The 25,636-nt window shown below is 37.1% G+C and overlaps 1 protein-coding gene across 2 annotated transcripts in view; it reads right to left on the reverse strand.

Moving 5' to 3' along the window:
- Nucleotides 1–4,207: 4,207 nt before the first annotated feature.
- LOC133569639 (uncharacterized) overlaps nucleotides 4,208–25,636 on the reverse strand; it is a 110,436-nt gene continuing 89,007 nt past the window's right edge. For both annotated transcript variants that reach the window (XM_061922120.1, XM_061922121.1), the window contains 5 exons: nucleotides 17,791–17,880; nucleotides 13,978–14,122; nucleotides 13,585–13,718; nucleotides 12,741–12,940; nucleotides 4,208–10,197 (listed from right to left, as the gene is read on the reverse strand). In XM_061922120.1, the coding sequence (XP_061778104.1) occupies nucleotides 9,102–10,197; nucleotides 12,741–12,940; nucleotides 13,585–13,718; nucleotides 13,978–14,122; nucleotides 17,791–17,880 (1,665 nt within the window). In that variant the 3' untranslated portion in view covers nucleotides 4,208–9,101. The remainder of the gene's footprint in view (nucleotides 10,198–12,740; nucleotides 12,941–13,584; nucleotides 13,719–13,977; nucleotides 14,123–17,790; nucleotides 17,881–25,636) is intronic.

Here is a 25,636-nt window from a genome sequence, read left to right on the forward strand (position 1 = left end):
TTTTCCCTGATATGTACCCTATTATTTACACTGGTATTTGCCCTTTTATCTACCCTGGTATTTGCTGTTGCATTTGGATATTTGTCCTGGTTCTTTGCCCTGGTATTCAAATGTGTTTTTGCTCTTGTATTTACCCTAATAATTTTCGCGGTATTTTCCCTTGGCATTTACCGTAATATTTGTTTTGGTGTTTGGCCAGTATTTACCCTGGTAATTATCCTGGTATTTCCCCTTACAATTACCCTGGTATTTATTCTGGTGTTTGCTCCTAAATTTGTCCTGGTATTTACATTGGTATTGGCCCTCCTACATGTATTGGACGTTTTTCCCAGTGTTTGCCTTTGTAATTTACCTGGTAATCATCAAAGTATTTACCGTTATATTTACCTTAGTATTTGCCCTTGTATTTGGCCTGGTATTTATCCTGGTATTTTCCTTTCATCAATCATCAATCAAAGTTTACTTATACAGCCCTAATAACAAATGTCTCAAAGGGCTGCACAAGCCACAACAACATCTTCGACTAAAATCCCACATAAGGGCAAGAAAAAAACTCAACCCAATGGGAACAACGAGAAACAGGGTGAATGCAATAAATGCCAAATGGATACGGTTGATATTGTGAGAGTCCTGTCCATAGTGGGACCAGCAGGGGATCCTCTTGCATGTAGACATATTGGGGTGCCGAGCCTTCACCGACTGATGCATAAGGAGTGAGCCACCTTGGGTCCCCACTTCATGTGAAATTCCAGTCCAATGGGAGGCCAGCAGGGAATTTACTTGAATTTACAAGTCAGCAGTGCGGAGACGTCACAAACTGATACAAAGAGGAGTGGTCCACACTGGATCCCGACTTGGAACAGGTAGCGATTCCTCTGTGGAGGCTGATCTGAGGTCACCTGATAACCTCTCCACACGGAAGGGGGGTCTGAGCAGAAAGAAGAGATAGCAGACCAAACGGTCTAAAAAAAGGGGGGGATCTATTTAAAGGTATACAAATGAGTTTCAAGATGGGACTTACATTTTTCTACTGAGGTAGCATCTCTAACTGAGGGCATTCCAGAGTACTGGAGCCCGAATAGAAAATGTTCTAAAGCCCGCAGACTTTTTTCAGCTCTGGGAATCACTCATTAGCCTATCAGCAAGATAGGATTGAGCTATACGGTGTAGTATTTTATACGTAAGTAGTAAAACCTTAAAGTCACATCTTAAGTGCACAGGAACCCAGTGCAGGTGACGTAATATGATTAAACTTTCTTGTTCTTGTCAAAAGTCTAGCAGCCGCATTTTTTACCAACTGTAATCTTTTAATGCTAGACACAGGGAGACCCGAAAATAATGTTACAGTAACCGAGACGAGACATAAGGAACGCATGAAAAATGATCTCAGTGTCGCTAGTGGACAAAATGGAACGAATTTATGTGATGTTACAGAAATGAAAGAAAGCTGTTTTTGTAAAACTCTTAATGTGTGACTCAAATGAGAGGGTTCGTTTGAAGATAATACCAAGATGTTTTACCGAGTCGCTTTGTGTAATTGTTATAAAAACAAGGACCGATGATGAGCATTTCTGTTTTCTTAGTGTTAAGATGCAAAAAGTTGCTGGACATCCATTGTTTAATTTAATTTAGACACGCCTCCAGGTGACTACAATCTTGCGTGTTGGTCAGCTTTAGGGGCATCCAGAGTTGGGTAACATCAGCATAACAGTGAAAGCTAACACAGTATTTGAGTGAGATGTCACCTTGCTGAAGAGTGCAGGGCCAAGAACCGAACCCTGGGGAACTCCACACGTTACCTTAACATAGTCCAAGGTCACATTGTTATGGGAGACGTACTGCATCCTGTCAGTAAGCTAGGAATCAAACCAAGAAAAGGCTACGTCTGACATACCAATACGGGTTTTGATACGTTTTAATAGAATTTTATGATCGACGGTATGGAAAGCAGCGTTAAGATCAAGTGGCAGCAACATGGATGATGAATCAGCAGCCATTATTAGCAATAGATCATTAGTCATTTTTGCGAGGGCTGTCTCCCCGGAGTGGTTTGCCCTGAAAACGGATAGAAAGGGTTCACAGATATTGTTAGACGCTAAGTGTTCATTTTGCACTAATGGTCCGAATATTACAAACATGTTATTGATCAATTTCTCAGGAAGTGGGTCAAGTAAACGTGTTGTTTTCAAGTCGGAGGAGATCCCCTAATCTTCAAAAAGAGACAGATTTGTTTGGAGGGCATTATCCGTAGTACATACATTGGTATCTGCGTTAATATAACCCATTTGGAGCTGGGACAGCATTATCTCTGATTTCCTTTCTAGTGAGTCCAATTTTCTCAGTAGAAAATTTCATAAAGTCCTCAGGTGAGTAGATGGAGCTACTCGGAGGAGTCCGTGTTGGGTTAGCAATGCTACTGTACTGACCAAATATTTAGGATCTTTTTTATTGAAGCGAATGAGATTGGAGTAGTAATTAATTTTAGCTAAGGTCAGCGCATTTTTGTAAGTTATTAAACTATCACTCATGCTTAATGGAAAACCTCAAGTTTAGTCGCACGCCATTTGCGTTCCAGCTTTCTACATGATAATTTAAGAGCTCTGGTTTCTTCTTTATACCAGGGGTACACCTTTTAGGGGCCTTTTTTAGCTTTAGTGGTGCTATACTATCAAGGGCATTGCGCAGGGCATCATTAAAGTTGTTAGTGAGCTTGTCAATAGAGCCCACATAATTTGGGAATGGTGCCACTACCGAGTCGTAGTTGTACCAGCAATCATTTTTGCGGTTGCTAAAGCATAGCTTGTTGACATTGAGTCAGAACTTTTGTAAGGTAATGATCGGACATGTATTTTAGTGTACGGGAGTACCATAACTGTGACACCCCGGACAAGGACTAGGTCTACCGTATTACTGTTGCGTTGTGTGGGTTCATTTATTATTTGTGTAAGACCACAGCTATCCATACTAGTCTGGAGCACCACTCAGGGGAACGTATTCATATGGATATTAAAATCATGATGATAATTATATTATCTGTGTGCGTCACTAGATCAGCCACAAACTGAAAATTCACTGATAAAGTCCGAATTGGGTCCATAGGGGCAATAGATAAAGGCCAGATGGAGAGGTAACAGTGTGGCAGACCTCAGCAATATGTGCACTCCTATAATTAGGAGGAGATGCCTCGTTAAGCGGTAAAATGTAATCTGTGTTTTAGCCAAGTTTCGCTGAGCCCATTAACGTTAAGATTGTTGTCTCTCATGAATTCATTAACTAATAACGTTTAGATGTTATGATCTGATGTTTAAAAAGCCAATATTATAGGTAGTGGGCTGTTTTGAGGCATTTTTGTTAATGGTATCCGTAGTACTGATATTAATAATGTTACTTCTATTGTGCCTTAAATAATTTCGATCCTATCTAGGCATTGATATGATTGGGATTTTGAGATTATCTTCTTGGTGCTGCGATATTTTTAACGTGTTGTAATTTGCAACCTAAGTAGAATGCATGATCACCGCTGGCACAGTCACTACAGAAAAAATAAATAAATAAAAATTTGCCCTAGTACTTATCCTGCTATTTATCCTATAATGTATCCTGGTATTTATTCTGGTAGTTGCCCTTGTGTTTGCCCTAGTATGTATCCTTCTTTTTATTTTGGTATTTGCCCCGGTATTTATCTTGGTATTTATCCTTGTGTTTGCCCTTGTATTTGCCCTGATATTTTTCTTATATTTGCCCCTGATATTTACACTTATCAAAATTCACCCGCGGAAAAATGTGGTCATCAGAATCGTTTCTAATATAGCGTCAAACATTTTTGTGCCAAAGAACGAAAGATTGGTATAGTTTTTACTTGTTTATGCCAGTGTGCGGATGTCAGTTAAAATATACATTTTAATACGCAAAGCTACATTGTTGTCAGACTCTTTCAAACGTATTACCAGCAGGACTCTGAGGCAGCGACTCAAAACAATCTTCAAAAGTCTATGGAAGAACAGCCAGGAAGCCGCAGAACGGAAAGAATAGCATCGTGAAAGTATGAAGAAACTAAAGTAAGATTATATGATAAGATTATGAAAATCAGTCTGATTTGAAGACATTAGGATAATATTATGAAGCCATTATAACGACCTTGGAGGACATGAGAGCTCACAGAACACAGCTTTTAGGAGAATTCTTCTAAGGTAAACACAATGAGAAATGAAGCACAAACAATTTCTTTATTTGCAACACAGAACAACACAGTTTTCCATATCAAGAAAATTATGTTTAATAGATAGCAAGTCTGATTTGCAAAAAGACGTAGAAACATTGGAAGACACTGCATGTGTACTCAACTTGTTTTCCCTCAATAACACACGTTTCTTTCACCTTTACAAAACAGTAGCAAGAAAAAGCCACATGGATTTACTTCAAAACTTCAAACTGCAGATTTCAAATGTCACACGTTTGCCTTACAATAAATAGGATTTCTCAACGTGAAATGAGCACACATAAAGAAAAAAGGACAAATTCATAACGGCAACAAAATGTACGCTTGTGCATGTCGACTAAAATAAAACAAGTGAACTTCAACCAAACTACTCTTAGTTGACCTTGAATTCATTTTGGTGCAAAAAACACTGATTGTGACATTTTGTTGACTTAACATTGCTAACACAACAAAAAGTGTCATATTCGATGATCTTAAAGTGAACACTATTACAAACTGTATAACATAAGCTGTGACATTAAAAGACATTTGATCTCATTTCAACGTTTAGGAAGTTATTGTGCGTTTTGACAGACGACTAAAAATGTCAACAACAACAACAACAAGAAAAAAGTATTCTCCTTCAGTTTAAAAAAACAACATAATGTGTAAAATTATAGTAGGGAAGGGATTCATATGGCCCCATTCCTGGGTGAATGTTGAGTGAAAGAAAGAGGGGGGGTTGATCCTGTTGTAATACAGTCTGCTGAAAATGATGGAAAGCGCCACTCTTCATAGCAACATATTTTAAGATATTCAACACTCTACTGCCATCTGGCAACCGCCCCCAAATTGTCCCATTCCATGTGTCAGGTAAACCGCGACAAGTGGGGCCATGTGAATCCCCTTCCAACTGTACAATGTGCTTGTGTAATTCAGTGCAGAGTTGCCGGTAGATCAGGAGTGTCAAGGAAGAATACTCAAACATTAAAGCATACAAGTATATTTTGTATTTAGGATACCATTTGCATATTTGTCATTTTGTAAAAAACAAAAGGCTAAAACCAGTCCAATATGCTAATAAGTTATATATATATATATATATATATATATATATATATATATATATATATATATATATATATATATATATATATATATATATATTTGTAAAAATTACTTTGTATATTTCTACTTTTTGTTCTTATGTAAATGTACTCCTTTTAGCTCTTTTCCCCCATTTTTTTTAGCAGTTGTACATTTTTGCATTGTGTCGTGAAACTATAGAAAATGAGTTGTAAGCTATAAATGGCTTTAAGATCAAACTTTGGACTTCCCTGCTTAGATACTCATTGTGCCAATGTTGTTGATTATAACATATCATAATAAAAATGTATCCTAATTGATATGTTAATTTCTAATACAACCAATCACAGTTTATAAGGACATTGAATACAGTTTTGTAATTTTCCTGTGTGCTCCCATGATGTCACTTGATGAAAAAACTAGCTGTTTTGATTTATTATGAAAAATACTCATAACTTGACATTTTTTTGTCATTTAACTGAAAATTGTAGAAATAGGCTAGAGAAGGGTTTCATATGGCCCCGTTCCTGGGTGAATTTTGTGTGAAAGAGAGAGGCGGGGTTAATCATTTGGAAATGCAATCTGCTGAAAATGACAGAAAGCACCACCCTACACAGCAATGAACGCTGTAATCAAATTTGGAATTCCCACAAAACATATTTTAAGATATTCAACATTACTGCCAACTAAAGTGGAAAGTGCCCCCACAAAATCAGCATGTTTCATGTGTCAGGTAAACTGCAACAAATGGGGTTATATGAATCCCCTTTTTACTACGCTATCAAATTTTTTGCACAGTAGAACCTCTGAGGTAGAACACAATCCGTTGAGTTTTGAGTTGTTCTTATTTGAAAAGGCATATACATACAGAACGAGTCGAAACATAAATGATAAAATGTTATCAATATGCATTCTACTGTATAGCTATAAGTTGAGCACCAAAATTAGACAAAACTTACCATTTGAAAATGGCTGATGTAACAGAGAGGAAACACTTTGTTGACAAGCTTCTGCAGCCAATCACAAGCCTTTATGTTACTGGTGAGCTACATGCTAAGTAGAACCCGTTTTAACTCGACAAACAACTCATTGGGTCTGTCTCGTGTCCTCTTAAGTTGACTTAGCATACATTATCGACAGCTTTTGTTGACATACAATTTGAGGGATAATATGTACAAAATTTAGGACGGTTTATGTCGACAAGCTGTTGGTTAACTCATCAAGTCCTAGTCCACATCTTCTTCTTACACCTAATACTTAAAAAAGTGTCCGCTAAAGTCAACCACAACACAGTTCTATAAAAAATGGTCTGTTAATGTTGTCGTGTGTTGTATTATTAACTTCATCATTATCACTAAGCAGCAACATTATTACAGTGTAATGACACTAAATTAAAGGGTACCTATTATGAAAAAACAACTTTTCTTACCAGATGGTACCTTACTTTGTGTATGTGGGATCCACATAAGTCCCATAAATTCAAAATCAAATCAGGGAAGCATTTTGGAGATGTTTATAAAAGAGTATTGCATTCCTTTATTCTTTCTACAAACTAATTGGAATTGGCTCTGTCCTTTGACATTATCTGCTCTGTGAGGTCAGCGGATATCTCCATTACATGGTAGAGGTTTACCCGAAGATTTTTGCGCCAATACGGCATTGCAGTCTGACACCGTAGTCAATTGCTTGTATTCCGTCACATGACTTTTTTCCGGAAGTGAAAAGCAGTGGTGGTCAACCAAGCCAAGATGGCTGTTGTGCAGCTAGCAGCGTGGAAATATCTGAGTACAAAAGAGGCTTAAATCTTCCTGCAAAAAGCAAACAATCTAATGGAATATATCCCGATACTTTTATCAGAAAAATATTTTTCAAGTGATATAAAGGATTATACTTGGGTCATGCTCTCAGACATATCAACGTATTGTTCTCCCGAGAAAACAGATGGTAACTTGGAAAAGCATGGAGGTCTACAAATTATTTGTGTGTGGCTGGGTCAAGGAAATTGCTATCAAGACTCCGATAAATATGCATCGTTTTTGCTCCGGTAAGGTTGCATGCAAATGATTTAACTTTGCGTAGCGTGTTTTTCGCCGTCTTTATCAAAATATAACTATTGGTGTCAACATCATGTATGTGCGGACAGCTTCATTTATGATTGCTGCCTTTGGTAAAAACGTGTGTTTCTTTTATTTAGACTCGCCGAGTTGATGCTTTTTGAAACAATCGTAGCAAAAATGTGATTAAGAAAAACAAATACTATCAAGATAATACTTAAATGGTAAATAATAACCGTTAAAAGTAGAAACAAACCTTCAACATTTTGATCACTGTAAACTTATGCATTCTTTGACTGGAGTGTGTGCTTCTTTTCTCGTCGTTTCGTCAAATCTTGCACTCTTCATCCCTTTTTAATTACCTCTCGAAGAACATTTATCTTTCTGGCAATTTGAACGGTTCTTACACAAAACCAACACAAGCTTAGGGCATTTTTTCTTTGATAAAAGCTAAATGGCACCTAGTACCCATTGAAAACAGAGCTAGCTTGACCACCACACATACAGTATTTAATGGGTGGGACGTGAGCCATATGTGACGTCGGTAACATCCCAGCTATAAACTCCTTTTTCTCTATCCTCGTGTTGTGGGGCAGACTGGCTCGTATATGCACACGCATCCTTCGCTGTTGCCATTTTCTAATTTAAAGCAGTGTATTGTTCTAAATTATATCTGTCACTACACTACCTATGGAAGGTCTAAAAACTACTACATGGCTAACAGAGAGTTGACGCAGTTGAAGTGAAGGCACGTAAATAAGACTGCCTCCAAAACGTCCTGAAGAGACAGTCAGAAAGTAACTTGAAGATGGTCTGTAAAACAGAATCCATGCAAAATACTGACCAAAGAACCACCATTACATGTTCTTTAGACCACAAGGAAGTGTTTTGAATGTATATTTAAAAAAAAAAAAATCATAATCGGTCCCCTTTGACACATGCACACACTCACGTCCTGTTCAGTGCAAACTAAGCTTAAAAAAAAGCACGGCAGTATTAACTTGATTCTAACATAGCAACTAAATAATGTAAACATTGCAATGTTTTATTTTAGATGTTTAGCTTACAAATGCACTGGTGGCTAAACTCGACATAAACTCAATTAAAGCTATTTTCGGTTATGTCGACAAACGCTTGTGTCAACTTGAACGGGTTATACTGTAATTACAGCTACGTCATTATTATAACTTTGGACCTCATTAATATTGTATCACAAAGTTGCATTTTTATTTCCATCATTTCCATTGCAAAATCATGTTTGTACATTATAACTATGTAGATAAATATACATGGATGGATGGACGAACTGAGGGGATTGATTGATTGATTGATTGATTGATTGATTGATTGATTGATTGTGTTAAACCTCGGAGGATCCACTGAGTGTAGTTCCAGCGGTCATCCAGCAGGTAACATTGTCACGATGCATCAGTATTGTTATCATTTAGTATTAAAATGTGGTAGTTAAAGTGCTGAGAAACAAAAACCCTCCAGTGAAGTCCAGTAGATCTTCATATTTTTTCAACCTGCTTAGCAAGTTTTAGATTGGTGAAGAACGCTACAATGTCCAACACATGACAGGAAATAAACGATGTCTCTCGTGTTCACTAATCCAAAGCGACTAGAAAAGCTAACACTTGATTGTCAAACACAAACACAAGAACCTGAGCCTGTTCTGTCATCCAAATAGAATGTTCGTACTTTCACTCTTCATGTTGGGTGTGCTTGATGACGGGGCATGAAGTGCACCACTTCAAAGACGCTTAGGGCAAATAAACGTAAGGGTTTGATTTCACACACGGCATAATGTTCCTTGGACCAATTGTCATGGCCTTGTTGATGTCGTGGGTGCCCTCGGACCACGGCGGGGAGTCCATGGGCTCTCGTTTGATGGAATGGATCAGCCCATGGCCTTTGAACTCGTAGTGCTTATTGAAGTCCTGGTGCATGTAAGCCTTTTCAGGCTCTTGCTGGTAGACGTGAGAGTCGATGAGGTTGATTGTTTGATTACTGCATTGAGTGTGAGAAAGTCTCTGAGGGCTGAATTGGTCGTTGTTGCTCAAATCTTTGTCACATTTCAGCAAGCGTCCGCTGTTGTTAACCGCGTAGTTCTGGAAGTTTCCGGTGTTGTACGGTGGGCTGATTGCTGCTTTGCCGCGATGACAGGGCGAGTACTGCAGGTCGTAATAATCCGCCTCCGATTTCAGATGGACACCAGAGCTCTGGTCATATATCCCGTTACCGTAGCGACGGTCCATTGCCTCCGGATCCCGGTTTGCCCATGGTCGCCCGTAAGGGTCGCAGCCATTCTCCGAGTCCGAGTCGTGCTCTACTTTAATGGCTGGCATCTCGGTCATCAGGTGGCCGTCGTAGCATTCGCCGTAGCCGCTCTCGCTCTTCACTAAATCTACGCAGTAGGGGTCCGGTTCTGCCGGGATCTGGAGGTTCCCGTAGAGCTTAGACACAAACACCTCGCCATTCCTGCTGCTGTGGCAGCTGGGAGAAAGGCGGTACGGCTTCCCATATTGGCCAGCCTTGTTTAAGCGGTTAGCTGGGATGTAGCCAATGCCTTGACCACCCCTGAGGAGCCCAGAGCTGGGACGCAAAGGCCAACTGTTCCCCAGGCCTGGACTGAGGCCCTTATGGGATGACATGGATGACTTGCAGAAATTGAGAGGTTCTTCTTGGTTATAGTAGACATCAGGACGAAACTTGAGGTTGTCTTTGGTGAGCGGGGTCCAAGGCGTGTGGTGACCCCTCTGGGTACCCCCAGGAGTCGGACAAGACAGGAGAAGAGGGTCTGCTACATCGTCCATTCCCCCACTGAAAGAGTGCCTACGGAGGTGTTCTCCTCTTTCTCTGTAAGACACAAGAGAAGGAAAAGGGGAACCAAAATGGATAAATTACTGATGTCTGTCATTTTTATGTTGACCAATTCACCAAATCCTGGTGCACACTCTTCTTCTTATTGCTAAGAAGTGTCTGCTTAAATCAATATCGACATACTTTTACATCAATTATATCAACATAAACTTTAGGAGTCAAAAAGGTAATTTCTATGAAAAATGTTGACTTTGTGTAAAAAATTTTGACTTTGTGTTGACATTTGGTATTGTTAAGCAGCAAAATAACTACTGTCAAAATTACACAACATTTAAGCATGCACACACTCACTTTTTGTCCACCTTCAAATAAAATTATAAACTTGGATTGTGTATCACTGGGAAGTAGTGAAAACATTCAACGAAATTATCACAGCAGATCCTTTGGAAAATAAAATGAACTATTTTATGAAAACACAAAATATATATTCTCAGAAATCCACAGGAATATATTACTTCCTGTCACTACCGCTATCAAGATAGGAGTTAAACATGCCTGACCAATAACGCTGATTCTGATTCTGTTCAGTATCCATAATATTGTAATAATAACTTGCTATCGATATCACTGTCAAAATCACTTTATATTTATATCATTATCTATCACTGTCACTATATATTACTGTCACTATCTATGACTTTCTGTGACTATAGCGATACTATCACTTTCTTTTACTTGAACTTTCTATCACTATAAGTATTAATTTCTATCACTTTCTATTACTCTATCACTATAACTAGTTTTCACTATCAATTTCTATCACTATCTACTACTATCACTATATCAATATTACTTTCTATCCCAATCGATTTCTATCAATATCACTTTTTATCACTATCATTTTCTATCACCACCACTTTCTATCACTCTATCATTTTTTATTACTATATCATTATCATTCTCTATCACCATCCCTTTCTATCACTCTCCATCATTTTCTATTACTATATCACTCTTACTTTCTATCACTATCACTTTCTAACACTATCACTTTCAATCACTATGACTTTCAATCACTGTTATGTTCTATCACTTTTATTACTATATCACTATTACTTTCTATCACTATCACGTTCCATCACTATCACTTTCCATCACTATCACTTTCCATCACTATCACTTTCCATCACTAGTACTTTCTTTCACAATCACTGTATATCACTGTCACTTTCTATCCTAATCACTTGTTATGTTTTCTATCACTTTCTATCACTTTCATTACTTTCTATTAATATATCACTATAATTTTGCCACTACTTTCTATCACCATCACTTTCTATCACTATCATTTTCTATTACTATATGACTCTTACTTTCTATCACTATCACTTTCTAACACTTTCACTTTCACTTTATGTTGCCACTTTCACTTTCTATCACTCTCTATCATTTTCTATAACTATATCACCATCATTTTCTTTCGCTATCACTTTCTATCACTATCTATCATGTTCTATTACTTTATCACTATTACTTTCTATCACTATCACTTTCTTACCCTATCATTTTCAACCACGATAACTTTAAATCACGATCATCTTCTATCACTTTTGATTACTACATAACTATTACTTTCTATCTCTATCAATTTCTATCACTTTCCATCACTATTGCTTTCTTTCACAATCAATTTATATCACTATCACTTTCTGTCATTATCATTTGTTATGTTTTCTATCACTTTCATCACTTTCTATTACTACATCACTATTATTTTCTCACTTTCACTTTCTATCACTATCACTATTCTATCACTTTCACTTTCAATCACTATCACTTTCTATCACTTTCCATCACTATCATTTTATATCGCTATCATTTTCTATCAGGTTCTATCACTATCACTTTCTATCACTATATCACTACTTCTTACACAATCAATTTCTATCACTATCACTTTCTATCAATATCACTATATCACAATTGCTTTCTATCTCTATCAACTTCTCTTACTATCACTTTTTATCACTATCACTTTCTACCACTATCATTCTCTATCACCATCACTTTCTATCACTCTATATCACTTTCTATTACTATATCACTTTTACTTTTTATTACTGTCCCTTTTTTTCACTATAACTTTCAATCGCTATCCATCGCTATCCATTTATATCACTATTACTTTCTTTCACAATCAATTTCCATCACTATCACTTTCTATCACTATTACTTTCTTTCACAATCAATTTCCATCACTATCACTTTCTATCATTATCACTTTTTTTTTTTACTTTTTATCACTTTCTATCTCTTTTGATCACTAATACTTTCCATCACAATCATTTTCTTTCACTATCACTTCTATCATTATCACTTTTTTATCACTTTCCTTCACTATCACTTTCCATTACTATAACTATCTATCACTGTCAATCTTCATCACTATCACAATGTCTCACACATCAAATGATACACACTCTGTACAAATCAAATATTCAAAGTATCACACACTCTAATATTTGAATGAAAGCACACTTTGTACAGTGGAAACAATATTTGAAATACTACACTCTTACCCATGCTCCAGTGTGGTGACCATGCCGCCTTTGTTTTTCCCGCGCATTAGCATGTTCTTCATCTTCATTTCGGTGATGGAGGGCAGCAGAAGAGGCACAGCGATGCAGAAGAGAGCCAGCTGAGGAGGAAGCGGCGCACCGGACGCTGACTTCTTTTTCTGTCCGTGCAGAAACTTCAGCCGACCTTGAAACTGCATCGTCTGGAACACAAGACAGGAGATGATTCATATGGTCTCATTCCTTGGTGGATCTCGTGGAAGAAGAAGAGGAGGGGCTAATCATTTTGCAATGCATTCTGCTGAAAATGATGAAAAGTGCCACTCGACGAAGTGGTCAACGTTGAAATTGCCACACAACACATTTTTAGATATTCCACATTAGACTGCCATCTGGTGGGTAAAATGGATAGTGGACACCTCATATCCATCATGTTTCATGTGTCAGGTAAACTATGTCTAATGGGGGTCATATGAATCCCCTTCCTACTGTACGTTGCTGCTTAGTGATATTGATGAAGCTAATTATATGAGCGGTCAACTTGTATGTCGACATTGACTTAAGCGGGAACTTTTTAGTTATCTCTCTTTTACAGGAGAGAAAAACATGATGTGGAAATATGATCTACTAATGAAAAGCTGACCAATCCCAGGTTGTCAGTCTTAATACTAACATCAACCTTAACTTCAAGTGTTTGAACTGTCATCATGAGCTCACTGAGGCGAACATCTCCCTTGATATCATGTGTGCTCTTTAATTATGTTGTAGATTATACGCATCATATTGTTTCAATAAATCCCCTCCATCTTGAAGTTGGTGTTGACTTTGCAGACTCGATGTCACTCACCAAGAATCCAGATGTGCTGTCCAAGAGACATCGGACCCTCGCTATGAAACATCTGTTGAGGAAGCAAGAGAGCTCTGCAGGAACGCCGCCTGCCTCTGGAGAGTTGAACAAGCTGCTCGCCGCAAAGTCCTCACCTGAATGCAAAACCAGCTTGTAAGCATTTTCTTTTAAAGTAGCACATTATGAAATTAAGTTGTTCAAGATGGACATAAACACAATTACATTATTAAAGTCATAAATCAGCTAGAATTGAATGAGTGGGTTGGCTCAATACAATTACAAAATACAATACAATTACAATTACAATTTTCGATTACAATTAACTCTTATAATTTACAACTACAATTAAAATTTACGATGAACAATTTCAATTTCCTGCCAAAAGTGACCCACCAGTGCCTGCAGTGAGCTGGCTGTCCTGATGCGCTGCTGCCCCCTGGTGCTGTGGAGGACACATGGCCCAGTGCAGCTGGCTTCTAAACTCCTGGCGGTCGTCAATGTGAATGTAGTCAAACACGTTCTGGTGCATCACATCCGTCTACAAGCAAGGAATCGTACTGTACTTACAATGTCATTGTGCTCGCCAACAACAATATTATTATCATTCAGCATGTGTAACAATGTCATCAATCTGTAACTATACAACAACACATAAAAATATAGGACTCTATCTGTATTATGCAATGATCTTTTCTCTTCCTGCTGTATTAATCAGTGTGCACAATAAAATGAGTAATTAATATAAAAGTTTTGTTTTTTTTAACGTCGTTTTCCCCATTGCTAATAAAATCCGTACAGAAGAAACAAGAAGTGTGCAACGTTGCAACTTTATTGCATAGTCTTTTCAAATTAATTTTGGTATTTGGATGCAAATTAAGATTGACTTATTTAGCTTGGACGCTATAAAGATGCAAAGAGCACGAATATTGTTGTCATTTCAATTCATAAATGTAATGTTAATTATGAAAATATTATCATTCAATAACAGAAGAGAAAAGCACAGTGTGGAAAGGTAATACAATAAACACAATGTATATGAATACAAAAAAGTTTAATTAAATCAATGTATTATCAATAATAAATACTTAATTACTGCGATGAGGTGGCGACTTGTCAAGGATGTACCCCGCTTTACGCCCGATTGTAGCTTTTTACTTTTTTATCAATCCAACAAAACAATATACAGCAATACCATAACAATGCAATCCAATTCCAAAACCAAACCTAACTCAGCAACACTCAGAACTGCAATAAACAGAGCAATTGAAAGGAGACACAAATATTAGTTATAATTTCAGCATAGCAGTGATTAAAAATCCCTCATTGACATTATCATTCGACATTTATAAAAAAAAAAAAAAAAGAACAATAGTGTCACGGTGGCTAACACTTGCATCGCATCTCATAAGCTTGACAACACACTGTGTCCAATATTTTCACAAATATAAAATAAGTCATATTTTTGGTTCATTTAATAGTTAAAACTAATTTATATTATTGCAATCAGTTGATAAAACATTGTCCTTTACAATTACAAAAGCTTTTTACAAAAATCTACTACTCTGCTTGCATGTCAGCAGACTGGGGTAGATCCTGCTGAAATCCTATGTACTGAATGAATAGAGAATCCATTTAAATCGGGAAAAAATCGTTTTTGAATCCAGAATCGTGTTGAATTAAAAAAAAAAAAATCGATTTTGAATCGAACCGTGACCCCAAGAATCGATATTGAATCGAATCGTGGGACACCGGAAGATTCACAGCCCTATTATGTCATTTATACATCAAGTTGTAAGTGTATGAATGCCTATAACTATATATATTTAATACAATAGTAATTATATAATAATATTATTTTAATATAATAATCCATCCATCCATTTTCTACCGATTATTCCCTTTAGAGTCGCGGGGGGCCCTGGTGCCTATCTCAGCTACAATCGGGCAGAAGGCTGCGTACACCCTGGACAAGTCGCTACCTCATCGCAGGGCCAACACAGATAGACAGACAACATTCACACTCACATTCACACACTAGGGCCAACTTTAGTGTTGCCAATCAACCTATCCCCAGGTGCATGTCTTTGGAAGTGGGAGGAAGCCGGAGTACCCGGAGGGAACCCACGCAGTCACGGTGAAGACATGCAAACTCCACACAGATCCCTATCCCGGGATTGAACCCAGGACTATTCAGGACCTTCGTATTGTGAGGCAGACGCACTAACCCCTCTCCCACCGTGAAGCCCTAATATAATAAGTAATAATAAAATATACTAATATTAATAGTAGAATTAATATTAATACTATATTATATAATATTAATAATAATAATAATAGTAATAATAATAATAATAATATAATTAAATATGATATATATCCATCCATCCATTTTTTACCGCTTGTCCCTTTCGGGATCGCGGGGGTGGTGGAGCCTATCCCAGTTGCATTCGGGCGGGAGGCGAAGTACACCCTGGACAAATCACCACCTCATCGCAGATGTATATTTGTATTTTTTGTATACTATTGTGTGTCCAAACGTTTCGGTACACCCTACATATATTGTACAGTTTTGGTATGAATAAAAAAAACTTTTTTTTTTTAAATGTTGTAAATCAAGTATGCTAAAAATAAATACATATATCATAATTATTAAACAAATAATCACAACATACAATATAGGTATATTACATATTATTATATGAATAGATTACATTTATTTAAAAAGAAAAAAATACATTGATTTTGAATTATTATTTTTATTATTATCTTTATAAAATTTATGTTAGAATATTATAGCAAATTTACACATACATAATACATAATAAATAAATAGAATGTAAAACAGTATAACTTCATTCATAACTAAAATAACTATCATCATTGCAATAATATATTTTGAAAATTAAAAACTTGATTTTTAATATTTACTAGTAGCAGTGTTATTGTCCTAATTTGGTCAAATGACGGATATGCTGAGTCGTAATTTAGGAGACTTGGAATAAGACGTGTTGTACCTTTAAATGGATGGAGGTTTGGTTGCTATTATTCACAGCCTGCGATTGGTTAAAATATACTAACATTTCTATGCTGACTAGACATTTATTTGCAATGCTGCTGCTGTGTGGATGGAGATTATTATGAAGCACATTTGTTTTAAGGTCAGATATTTGCACAGTATGTGTCAGATGCTGTTTTGGCGGGAAGATAACAAACATTTACGTCACGTTTCACACAAAATCAGTTTTGTACGTACAGTAAAAAAAAAAGTACAGTAAGAGTGAGAGCAGCTGTGTTTGTCAAACATCGCGTGACACCAGCTCCCGAAGAGCAGAAGACACACACTGTGGCACACACACACACACACACACACACACACACACACACACACACACACACACACACGCACACACACACACTCACACACACACACACAAGTGAGTCAGACTGCTCTGGTCGTCTTCCTTTTTTTCCATCAATTTCTTTTCTTTTCTGACAGATTTTTCAACCTTCTCCTCTTCCTCCCTCCATGTTTTTTCCACGCTTGTGTCACGCGATGCTTTTGATCAACTGCCTCCAAAAATACAAAGTGTGGTTTTGCAGCAGACAGATGAAAGTAGTGAATATTGTTTATGTTTCTTGTATTATTTCGCTGCCCTTCAAAGGCACAGAAGAGGATGAGAGTTTTGTGTTGTGGCGCTGCTCTGTGAAGTTTATTAGACGTAAAATGTTCCTAAAACTATAATTATGGGCACAACATTACATGACAAATTCAAAACAAACAAAGAAGGTTTTGTGGGAATGTTTTTGTTTTTGTTGTTGAGTCTGAAATCCAACATTTAAAAAAGACAAACTTTTTTTTCTTCTTGCAGAGTGATGCATGTTGGGATACATGTATTCTGCGTACTTTAGAGCTATAATGCAGTTTTCTCGCAACAAGTGTACACTAAAAGCGTACACCACTATGTGGTCAAAAGTAATTGCCGGTATAGTGTGTATGATTCAAAGTGATCAATATGATAGTGTGCATGATTGTGATCTGCGATGAGGTGGCGACTTGTCCAGGGTGTACAACGCCTTCCCCCCGATTGTAGCTGAGATAAGCACCATCGCCCCCAGCGACCCCAAAGGGAATAAGTGGCAGCAAATGGATGGATGGATGGGTATGAATGTGATATTGTGTATGAAGTACTGTCAAAGTTCACTTACCTGATGGAATCCTAGATAGTCCACAATAGTTGATGAAGCATAAAACATCATCCCATCACTGCTCACCACCAACGCAAATCCTGTCAGAGACTAAACACAAATAATAATTTTACTATATTTGTACCCAACACACAAATACATATACACGGTTATTACATAGCTATCATATTTGTACTCCACACAAATACATTATTATTACATCTATACTATATTTGCACTCAGGGGCGTTGCAAGTATTTCTGGGCCACTGTTCGATGTGGGCCCTTCAACCCCATTCATTGACACCTTCAATTTTGTCGTTCTTCAGTGTTCTTGAAGGTGCCTGGTGTAGTACACCCAATTTGTTTCCTATTTTAAGATGAATGACCTAAAAAGTCAGAGAATTATTATGAAAAGTATGTATCATTAGTTGGCTTATTCTGATTTCGCTGATTTGCAACATGTTATTTAGTACGCCTCTGATTTCAAATAAAATTTCAGTAAACCATTCAACAAATAGGTAGAAGGTATTTTATTGTGTTTAACAATCAAGCACTAATATGGAAAGAAAAAAAACAAATCGGCCTGGATAAGACAATCCATCTATCCATTTTCTAACACTTGTCCTACAGGTAAATATCCATCCATCCAGTCATTTTCTACCTAAATGCGCCAGTAAAGAGCACATAGAATACGTTGTTATAAAACAAATATCAACTACAGCGACAAGCCTCATCTAGTCGCAATTTAAGTTTAAATTGCCTTGTTAGTGACAAGCGGTAGGAAATGAATGGATGGATGTTTACTGTAAGTCTCATCAAAAAGCCCCGCCTTTTTGGTAACTTTGTTGATGAAGTCCAACTATATAATCTGTAAATTGTAAATTTTGCAAGACTCTCTTGGCTTGTTGTGGATCTAACTAGTTCCAGTTTGCTAAACGCCCTTTCTCTAACTGCAACAGTCACAGGAAATGTTATGATATGAAAGTTAGTGAAAAACTGTCCCAAATTCTTAAATAGCCTTTTTTCCTTTGATGTTGACAGCTATTACGCTGTGTTTTATTCTACATTGCTATGGAAACAAACAACAACAACAAATGTGAGTAATTTTGTAATGTGAGTGTGAATGTTGTCTATCTGTGTTGGCCCTGCGATGAGGTGGCGACTTGTCCATGGTGTACTACGCCTTCTGCCCGAATGCAGCTGAGATAAGCTCCAGCCCAGCAACTCCAAAAGGGACAAGCGGTATAAAATGGATGGATGGATGTATTTAGGCTATTCAAATGTCCCACTAATAACCCATTTTTTAAGACCACATTGAACATATCACGATAACTTAACTGACCTTTGTCAGTTGCTCATTATTAGTAATTAATAACATGATTAATATCCATACATTAACATTCTTAATAAATGACAGGAGAATAAGCACACATCTGATTGGGGAGTCATAGAGTTGAAGTTGTCCAACTTTTTGTGTGGCCTTAAAGGCATCAGTGGTTAAGTGCCTTGAGTTGGTGTTGGTGCAGGTGAGAGCTAGCAAGCGGGTGCTGTTGATATGACAAATGACAAAGAGTTGGTTCAAGCCTGGTTTGTACGGCAGAAAATTACCAGTCTTGCTAGATATACAGTTTTACTAATGTGTGGTAAAGGCCGAGTAAAAACAGTTTTGCTCAATAAAGTCATCGATTTGGATTCCTGTCTTCCTCAAAGCGTCTCGACAGACGTTACAATAATTTAACAGTGTTGACAATCATTGTTATCTGTTGTGGCCGTTTGTTGCCACCTGTCAATCAGTGTGGCATTGCAAAATTATAGAGAATGATTTGATATGTGTTTAGATCGTCACATTTATATGTGCATCTGGTTTGAGGGAGGAATGTCTCATCGACACAAAAGCAAAAAAACGATCCACATATGCAATTTCAATAGAACTACAAATACAAAATCAAGTTTTTCTAAGTCTAAGTCCGAGCATATTTATATTCATATCTCAAAAATATATTTACAAACACACATTTATTTATACAAATTCTTGATTTATTTGTATGTCACATTTTTATATATATATACATTTTATCTGTATATATTTTGAAATCTCAAAAATATATTTACAAATACGCATTTATTTGTGTAAATTATTTATTAATTTGCATTTCACATTTGTATTTGTATTTGTATATTTTTAAATATATGCATATGAATTAAATAAATGATAAATGGGTTGTACTTGTATTAATATCATATTGATATATATAAGTTGATGTGAGACAATTGTACTTCCCAACTCTTTTCTGATTTCCGGACTTGAGCTTTTTGGTGGGCATCCGAACACTGCTGGTGTTTAACTTAATTACAATGAGGAAGAACCATGGCGGGAAGAACGAACCGCGGTGTGGACCAAACCATTTTTTAAGAAGGAGCCAAGGGGGTTATTTAATTGATAAAAAATTTAATATTGTATGAATACTGCCTTTGTTTGATTTTGGATTCATTCATATGAATATATATTAGTTAAGTGGTTGTACTACACACAAATACATACACAGTGTATTAATACATATGTACTATAGTTGTACTTCACACAAACACATACTGCATCAATACATGTTTATTATATTTTTACACTATTGTATATTTAATGTATTTATATTAAATGTTTAATAAAATTATACTACTTCATGTTTATTTTTATTTATACTACATGTTTATTATGTTTTTACTACTACAGATGAAGCATGTTTCATGTGGCCCCATTTGTCGCGGTTTACCTGACAAATGAAACGTGACCAATTGACGGGGCAAGTGCACGACCACTATGCCAGTAGAGTGTTTAATGTCTTAAAATGTGTTTTGTGGCAACTCCAACTTTGACCAGAGTGTCAGTTGCAATGCAGAGTGGCGCTTTCCATCATTTTCAGCAGACTGCATTGCAAAATGAATAATCCCCCATCTTCCTCTCACGCAAGATCCACCAATGAATCCATTCCTTACTGTACATATTAATCGTATTTCAACTACTTCATGAAGTAAGAAGAAGTACAGTTTATTGCCATTGTCAATCATAACGTTTAGAAACGTTTACAAATGGCATTCATAAAGTAATTTTTCATGAAAATGGTATAAAATAGTATCGATATCACATATCTAATTAAAAAAAATACCAACATTTTAAGGAACTTGGAGTTAAAGGTTACTTGATCAACTATTGGAAGGTTTGTGTCACTTTTTGTTGTGTTTCTGATTAAATCAATCTAATAAACCATCAATAACAACACACTTATTTACTTGACAAAGTACAGAGGGTAGCTGACATCATAATAACACCAAGTCAATGTTTTACTTGAGCCCAACAACATCATTATTGGATGATGTCATAACTGTGTTCACATGTTGACAAAATAGTGGAAACATGGAAGTGGTTTCATAAACGTCACACATTAATATGAAAATATCAACTTTGGTAAGGACAGTCTGATGGAAAAGAAAAAGGAACAAGAAAGAAAGCACAGGAAGGAGATGTGAAACAGAGTGTGTGTGTGTGTGTGTGTGTGTGTGTGTGTGTGTGTGTGTGTGTGTGTGTGTGTGTGCGTGCGTGCGTGCGTGCGTGCGTGCGTGCGTGCGTGCGTGCGTGCGTGCGTGCGTGCGTGCGTGCGTGTGTGTGTGTGCACAGCTGTGATAGCGTGACAACAGCAAGGCAGCTTCATTGCGTGACTCTGCAGCCAAAGTCTGTCGCTTGTATTTTAGTGCGAGACTCTGCAGGTCCTCCCTGGTGTGTGTTGAACTATTTTTAGTATTCATGTGCTCTAACTTTACCAACCATCTAATTGCCTCGGCTAGCAGACAATTACATTAATTATTACCATCATATAATGGCTTTATTACATTAGTACACTCTTTTGACACTTTTTGTCAAGAAATCTAATTATATAAAAATGACAGCAGTGAAAAATACCAATACACTTTTCAAAATACAATCAATGAATGAAATCAGCACCAATTAGCAAACACAGTTGAACTTGCTTATGTCGACTGAACACAACAGCAACATAACTCAATGCAATAAAACATGCACACACTCACTTCCGGTTCACTGCAAAATAAGCTTCAAAATTAAAGCATGGCAGTATTAATGTGACTTATTGCATATGACGTCACATTCGTTTTTCTTCTTCACAGCTTATTTCACACAATGGTCAAGCAGCTTGACCATTAAAACAAGTGAGAGTGAGTGCAGAGTTTGAGCAGAAAATGCTGCATTGCTGTTCTGTTTTTGAGCGTTCCAATTGTTCAAATGCAGAGATAGGAAAGAGCTTTCATAGAGTCCTGAAAAGTCCGGAAAAAAACGAAAATGCGTGGAAGGAAATAGTTCTTAAAAATATATCTCTTTCATCATTTTGTGGAATTTAATCGGACCGCTTGTGTCTGCAGCCATGATTTTGTAAAATGTTTTTTTGAACATTTGATTTGTTTAACAAACTTTCTGTGATGCACTCAATTTTATCCTCTACAATATTAGTAGTGTTTGAGAGCAGAAATAAACGTAGGGAAAGGACAAGAGCTCAAATTAGTGTGTGTTCTTTTGTGATTACTGTTACTCCCTCCAAGGTCTTAATCAAGGCTCAAGTTGTTCGTTTTTCTCAAACAGACATTTATTTCAGCCACGCCTTCTTCTCCTTAACAACGATGCCAACACAATACCAAAATAATGCCGCCAGAACTAATGAATAAGAAAAAACAGAACTTACAATTAGTCTGACATCAAATAAAAGTAAACACCGATTTCACATACTCTATCACAAAGAATCATATCTCATTGGCCTCACAAACTCAGAGGGAATAAAGTTTCTTTTCAAGCTGATTCTCCATTAACCTCTTCCATCAAACGCTTGCTGTCTCATGCTGCTTCCCTTATTCCGTCACATATTAAATGTCCCTCTAACAATGTGACCAAACTGGAACAAAAACTATGTTCCTCCACAATTTACATGGGTTTTGGAACAAAAATAAAGTTAACACATACTTGCATAAAATTACCAAAGAAAATACATTTTTAATCACATTATATGTAAATATGAACTTATATTTGTACATTGTATTTATTCATTCTAACCAACCATGAAATTATATAACATTTATACAATGTGCTTCTGTCAGCAGCTACAGTTACCATGTTGAAATAGAACTACGACGACCTGGTTGTGCAAATAAACTAACGTCATATTAAGTCCTAGTAATAAATATTTTAATTGTTGGTGACATATTTTCGCTGTCGATTTTCATAACAGAAACTTAAAATTAATTGTTGTGCAGGGAAGCCCAGTGCTTCATTCGACACGGATGACCACATTCTACCAATCTGTGGTGACAATGTATCCTTAATAGTATTAATAAATTAGATGAATAAATCTGTCTTAGGCCTAACAGCATGTACTGAATCTTGATATCGCTAGCAAACACTGCCGAACAACAAGGACATCTATAGCTAAATACCGAGACAAAACTTCACCGTACAAAGACAACTGCAGACATGAATTGTACAAACCCTGTTTCCATATAAATGATAAATGGGTTGTACTTGTATAGCGCTTTTCTACCTTCAAGTTACTCAAAGCGCTTTGGCATTACTTCCACATTTACCCATTCACACACACATTCACACACTGATGGAGGGAGCTGCCATGCAAGGCGCCAACCAGCACCCATCAGGAGCAAGGGTGAAGTGTCTTGCTCAGGACACAACGGACGTGACGAGGTTGGTACTAGGTGGGAATTGAACCAGGGACCCTCGGGTTGCGCACGGCCACTCTCCCACTGTGCCACGCCGTCCCAATGAGTTGGGAAATTGTGTTAGATGTAAATATAAACGGAATACAATGATTTGCAAATCATTTTCAACCCTTATTCAATTGAATGCACTACAAACTGATAGACTTTTTATTTTTTTGCAAATATTAATTAACTTAGAATTTCATGGCTGCAAAACGTGCCGAAGTAGTTGGGAAAGGGCATGTTCACCACTGTGTTACATCACCTTTTCTTTTAACAACACTCAATAAACGTTTGGGAACTGAGGAAACTAATTGTTGAAGCTTTGTAAGTGGAATTATTTCTCATTCTTGTTTTATGTAGAGCTTCAGTCGTTCAACAGTCCGGGGTCTCCGCTGTCGTATTTTACACTTCATAATGCACCACACATTTTCGATGGGAGACAGGTCTGGACGGCAGTCAGGCCAGGAAAGTACCAGCACTCTTTTTTTACGAAGCCACGCTGTTGTAACACATGCTGAATGTGGCTTGGCGTTGTCTTGCTGAAATAAGCAGGGGAATCCATGAAAAAGACGGCACTTAGATGGTAGCATAAGTTGTTCCAAAACCTGTATGTACCTTTCAGCATTAATGGGGCCTTCACAGATGTGTAAGTTACCCATGCCTTGGGCACTAATGCACCCCCATACCATCACAGATGCTGGCTTTTCAACTTTGCGTCGATAACAGTCTGGATGGTTCGCTTCCCCTTTGGTCCGGATGACACAATGTCAAATATTTCCAAAAACAGTTTGAAATGTGTACTTGTCAGACCACAGAACACTTTTCCACTTTGCATCAGTCCATTTTAGATGATCTCGGGCCCAGAGAACCGGCGGCATGTCTGGATGTTGTTGATAAATGGCTTTCGCTTTTCATAGTAGAGCTTTTATTTGCATTTACAGATGTAGCGACGAACTGTACTTAGTGACAGTGGTTTTCTGAAGTTTTCTTGAGCCCGTGTGGTGATATCCTTTAGAGATTGATGTCGGTTTTTGATACAGTGCTGAGGGATCGAAGGTCACGGTCATTCAATGTTGGTTTCCGGCCATGCGGCTTACGTGGAGTGATTTCTCCAGATTCTCTGAACCTTTTGATGATATTCTGGACCGTAGATGTTGAAATGCCTAAATTTCTTGCAATTGCACTTTGAAAAACGTTGTTCTTAAACTGTTTGACTATTTGCTCACGCAGTTGTGGACAAAGGGGTGTACCTCGCCCCATCCTTTCTTGTGAAAGACTGAGCATTTTTTGGGAAGCTGTTTTTATACCCAATCATGGCACCCACCTGTTCCCAATTAGCCTGCACATCTGTGGGATGTTCCAAATAAGTGTTTGATGAGCATTCCTCAACTTTATCAGTATTTATTGCCACCTTTCCCAACTTCTTTGTCACGTGTTGCTGGCATCAAATTCTAAAGTTAATGATTATTTATAAAAAAAATAAAAAAAAGTTTATCATTTTGAACATCAAATATGTTGTCTTTGTAGCATATTCAATTGAATATGGGTTGAAAAGGATTTGCAAATCATTGTATTCCATTTATATTTACATCTAACACAATTTCCCAACTCATATGGAAACGGGGTTTGTAGATACAACTAGTATTAGTAGCAGGAATTCAACTGCAAACAAATGTATCCTTTTTCTCATTATCACCACAATCACAGCAGCCTGGCACTCGTTATGTCAATCAAATACATTAGTTACCAAAGCACAAATAAGTCCAAATTTGTCTTTCACGGATTAATGCTTCATTTGTGGACCATTTCAGATGTAAAGACATGATGTGCCTTCAGTCTTTTCTTCTCTGAATACTGTGAGTGTCAAATGAAGTGAAGTTGTGCCGAGCAATAATGTCTTGGTGATGATAAGTGGTTTAAATTATTTAAAAAATATTTTTCTTAAGAGGTATAAATTCACTCCATCCAATTTTAAGTATTTTCTTTATGATAGCTTATATATTGCCTCTAAACATTGAAAAATATGCTCAAATTGTGCATTGATGAAGTAGCATAATAGCACCATAGACCTGGGGTGTCAAACTCATTTCAGGTCA

Source organism: Nerophis ophidion, linkage group LG15, assembly GCF_033978795.1.
Source record: "Nerophis ophidion isolate RoL-2023_Sa linkage group LG15, RoL_Noph_v1.0, whole genome shotgun sequence".
In the NCBI taxonomy this organism is placed as follows: Eukaryota; Metazoa; Chordata; class Actinopteri; order Syngnathiformes; family Syngnathidae; genus Nerophis; species Nerophis ophidion.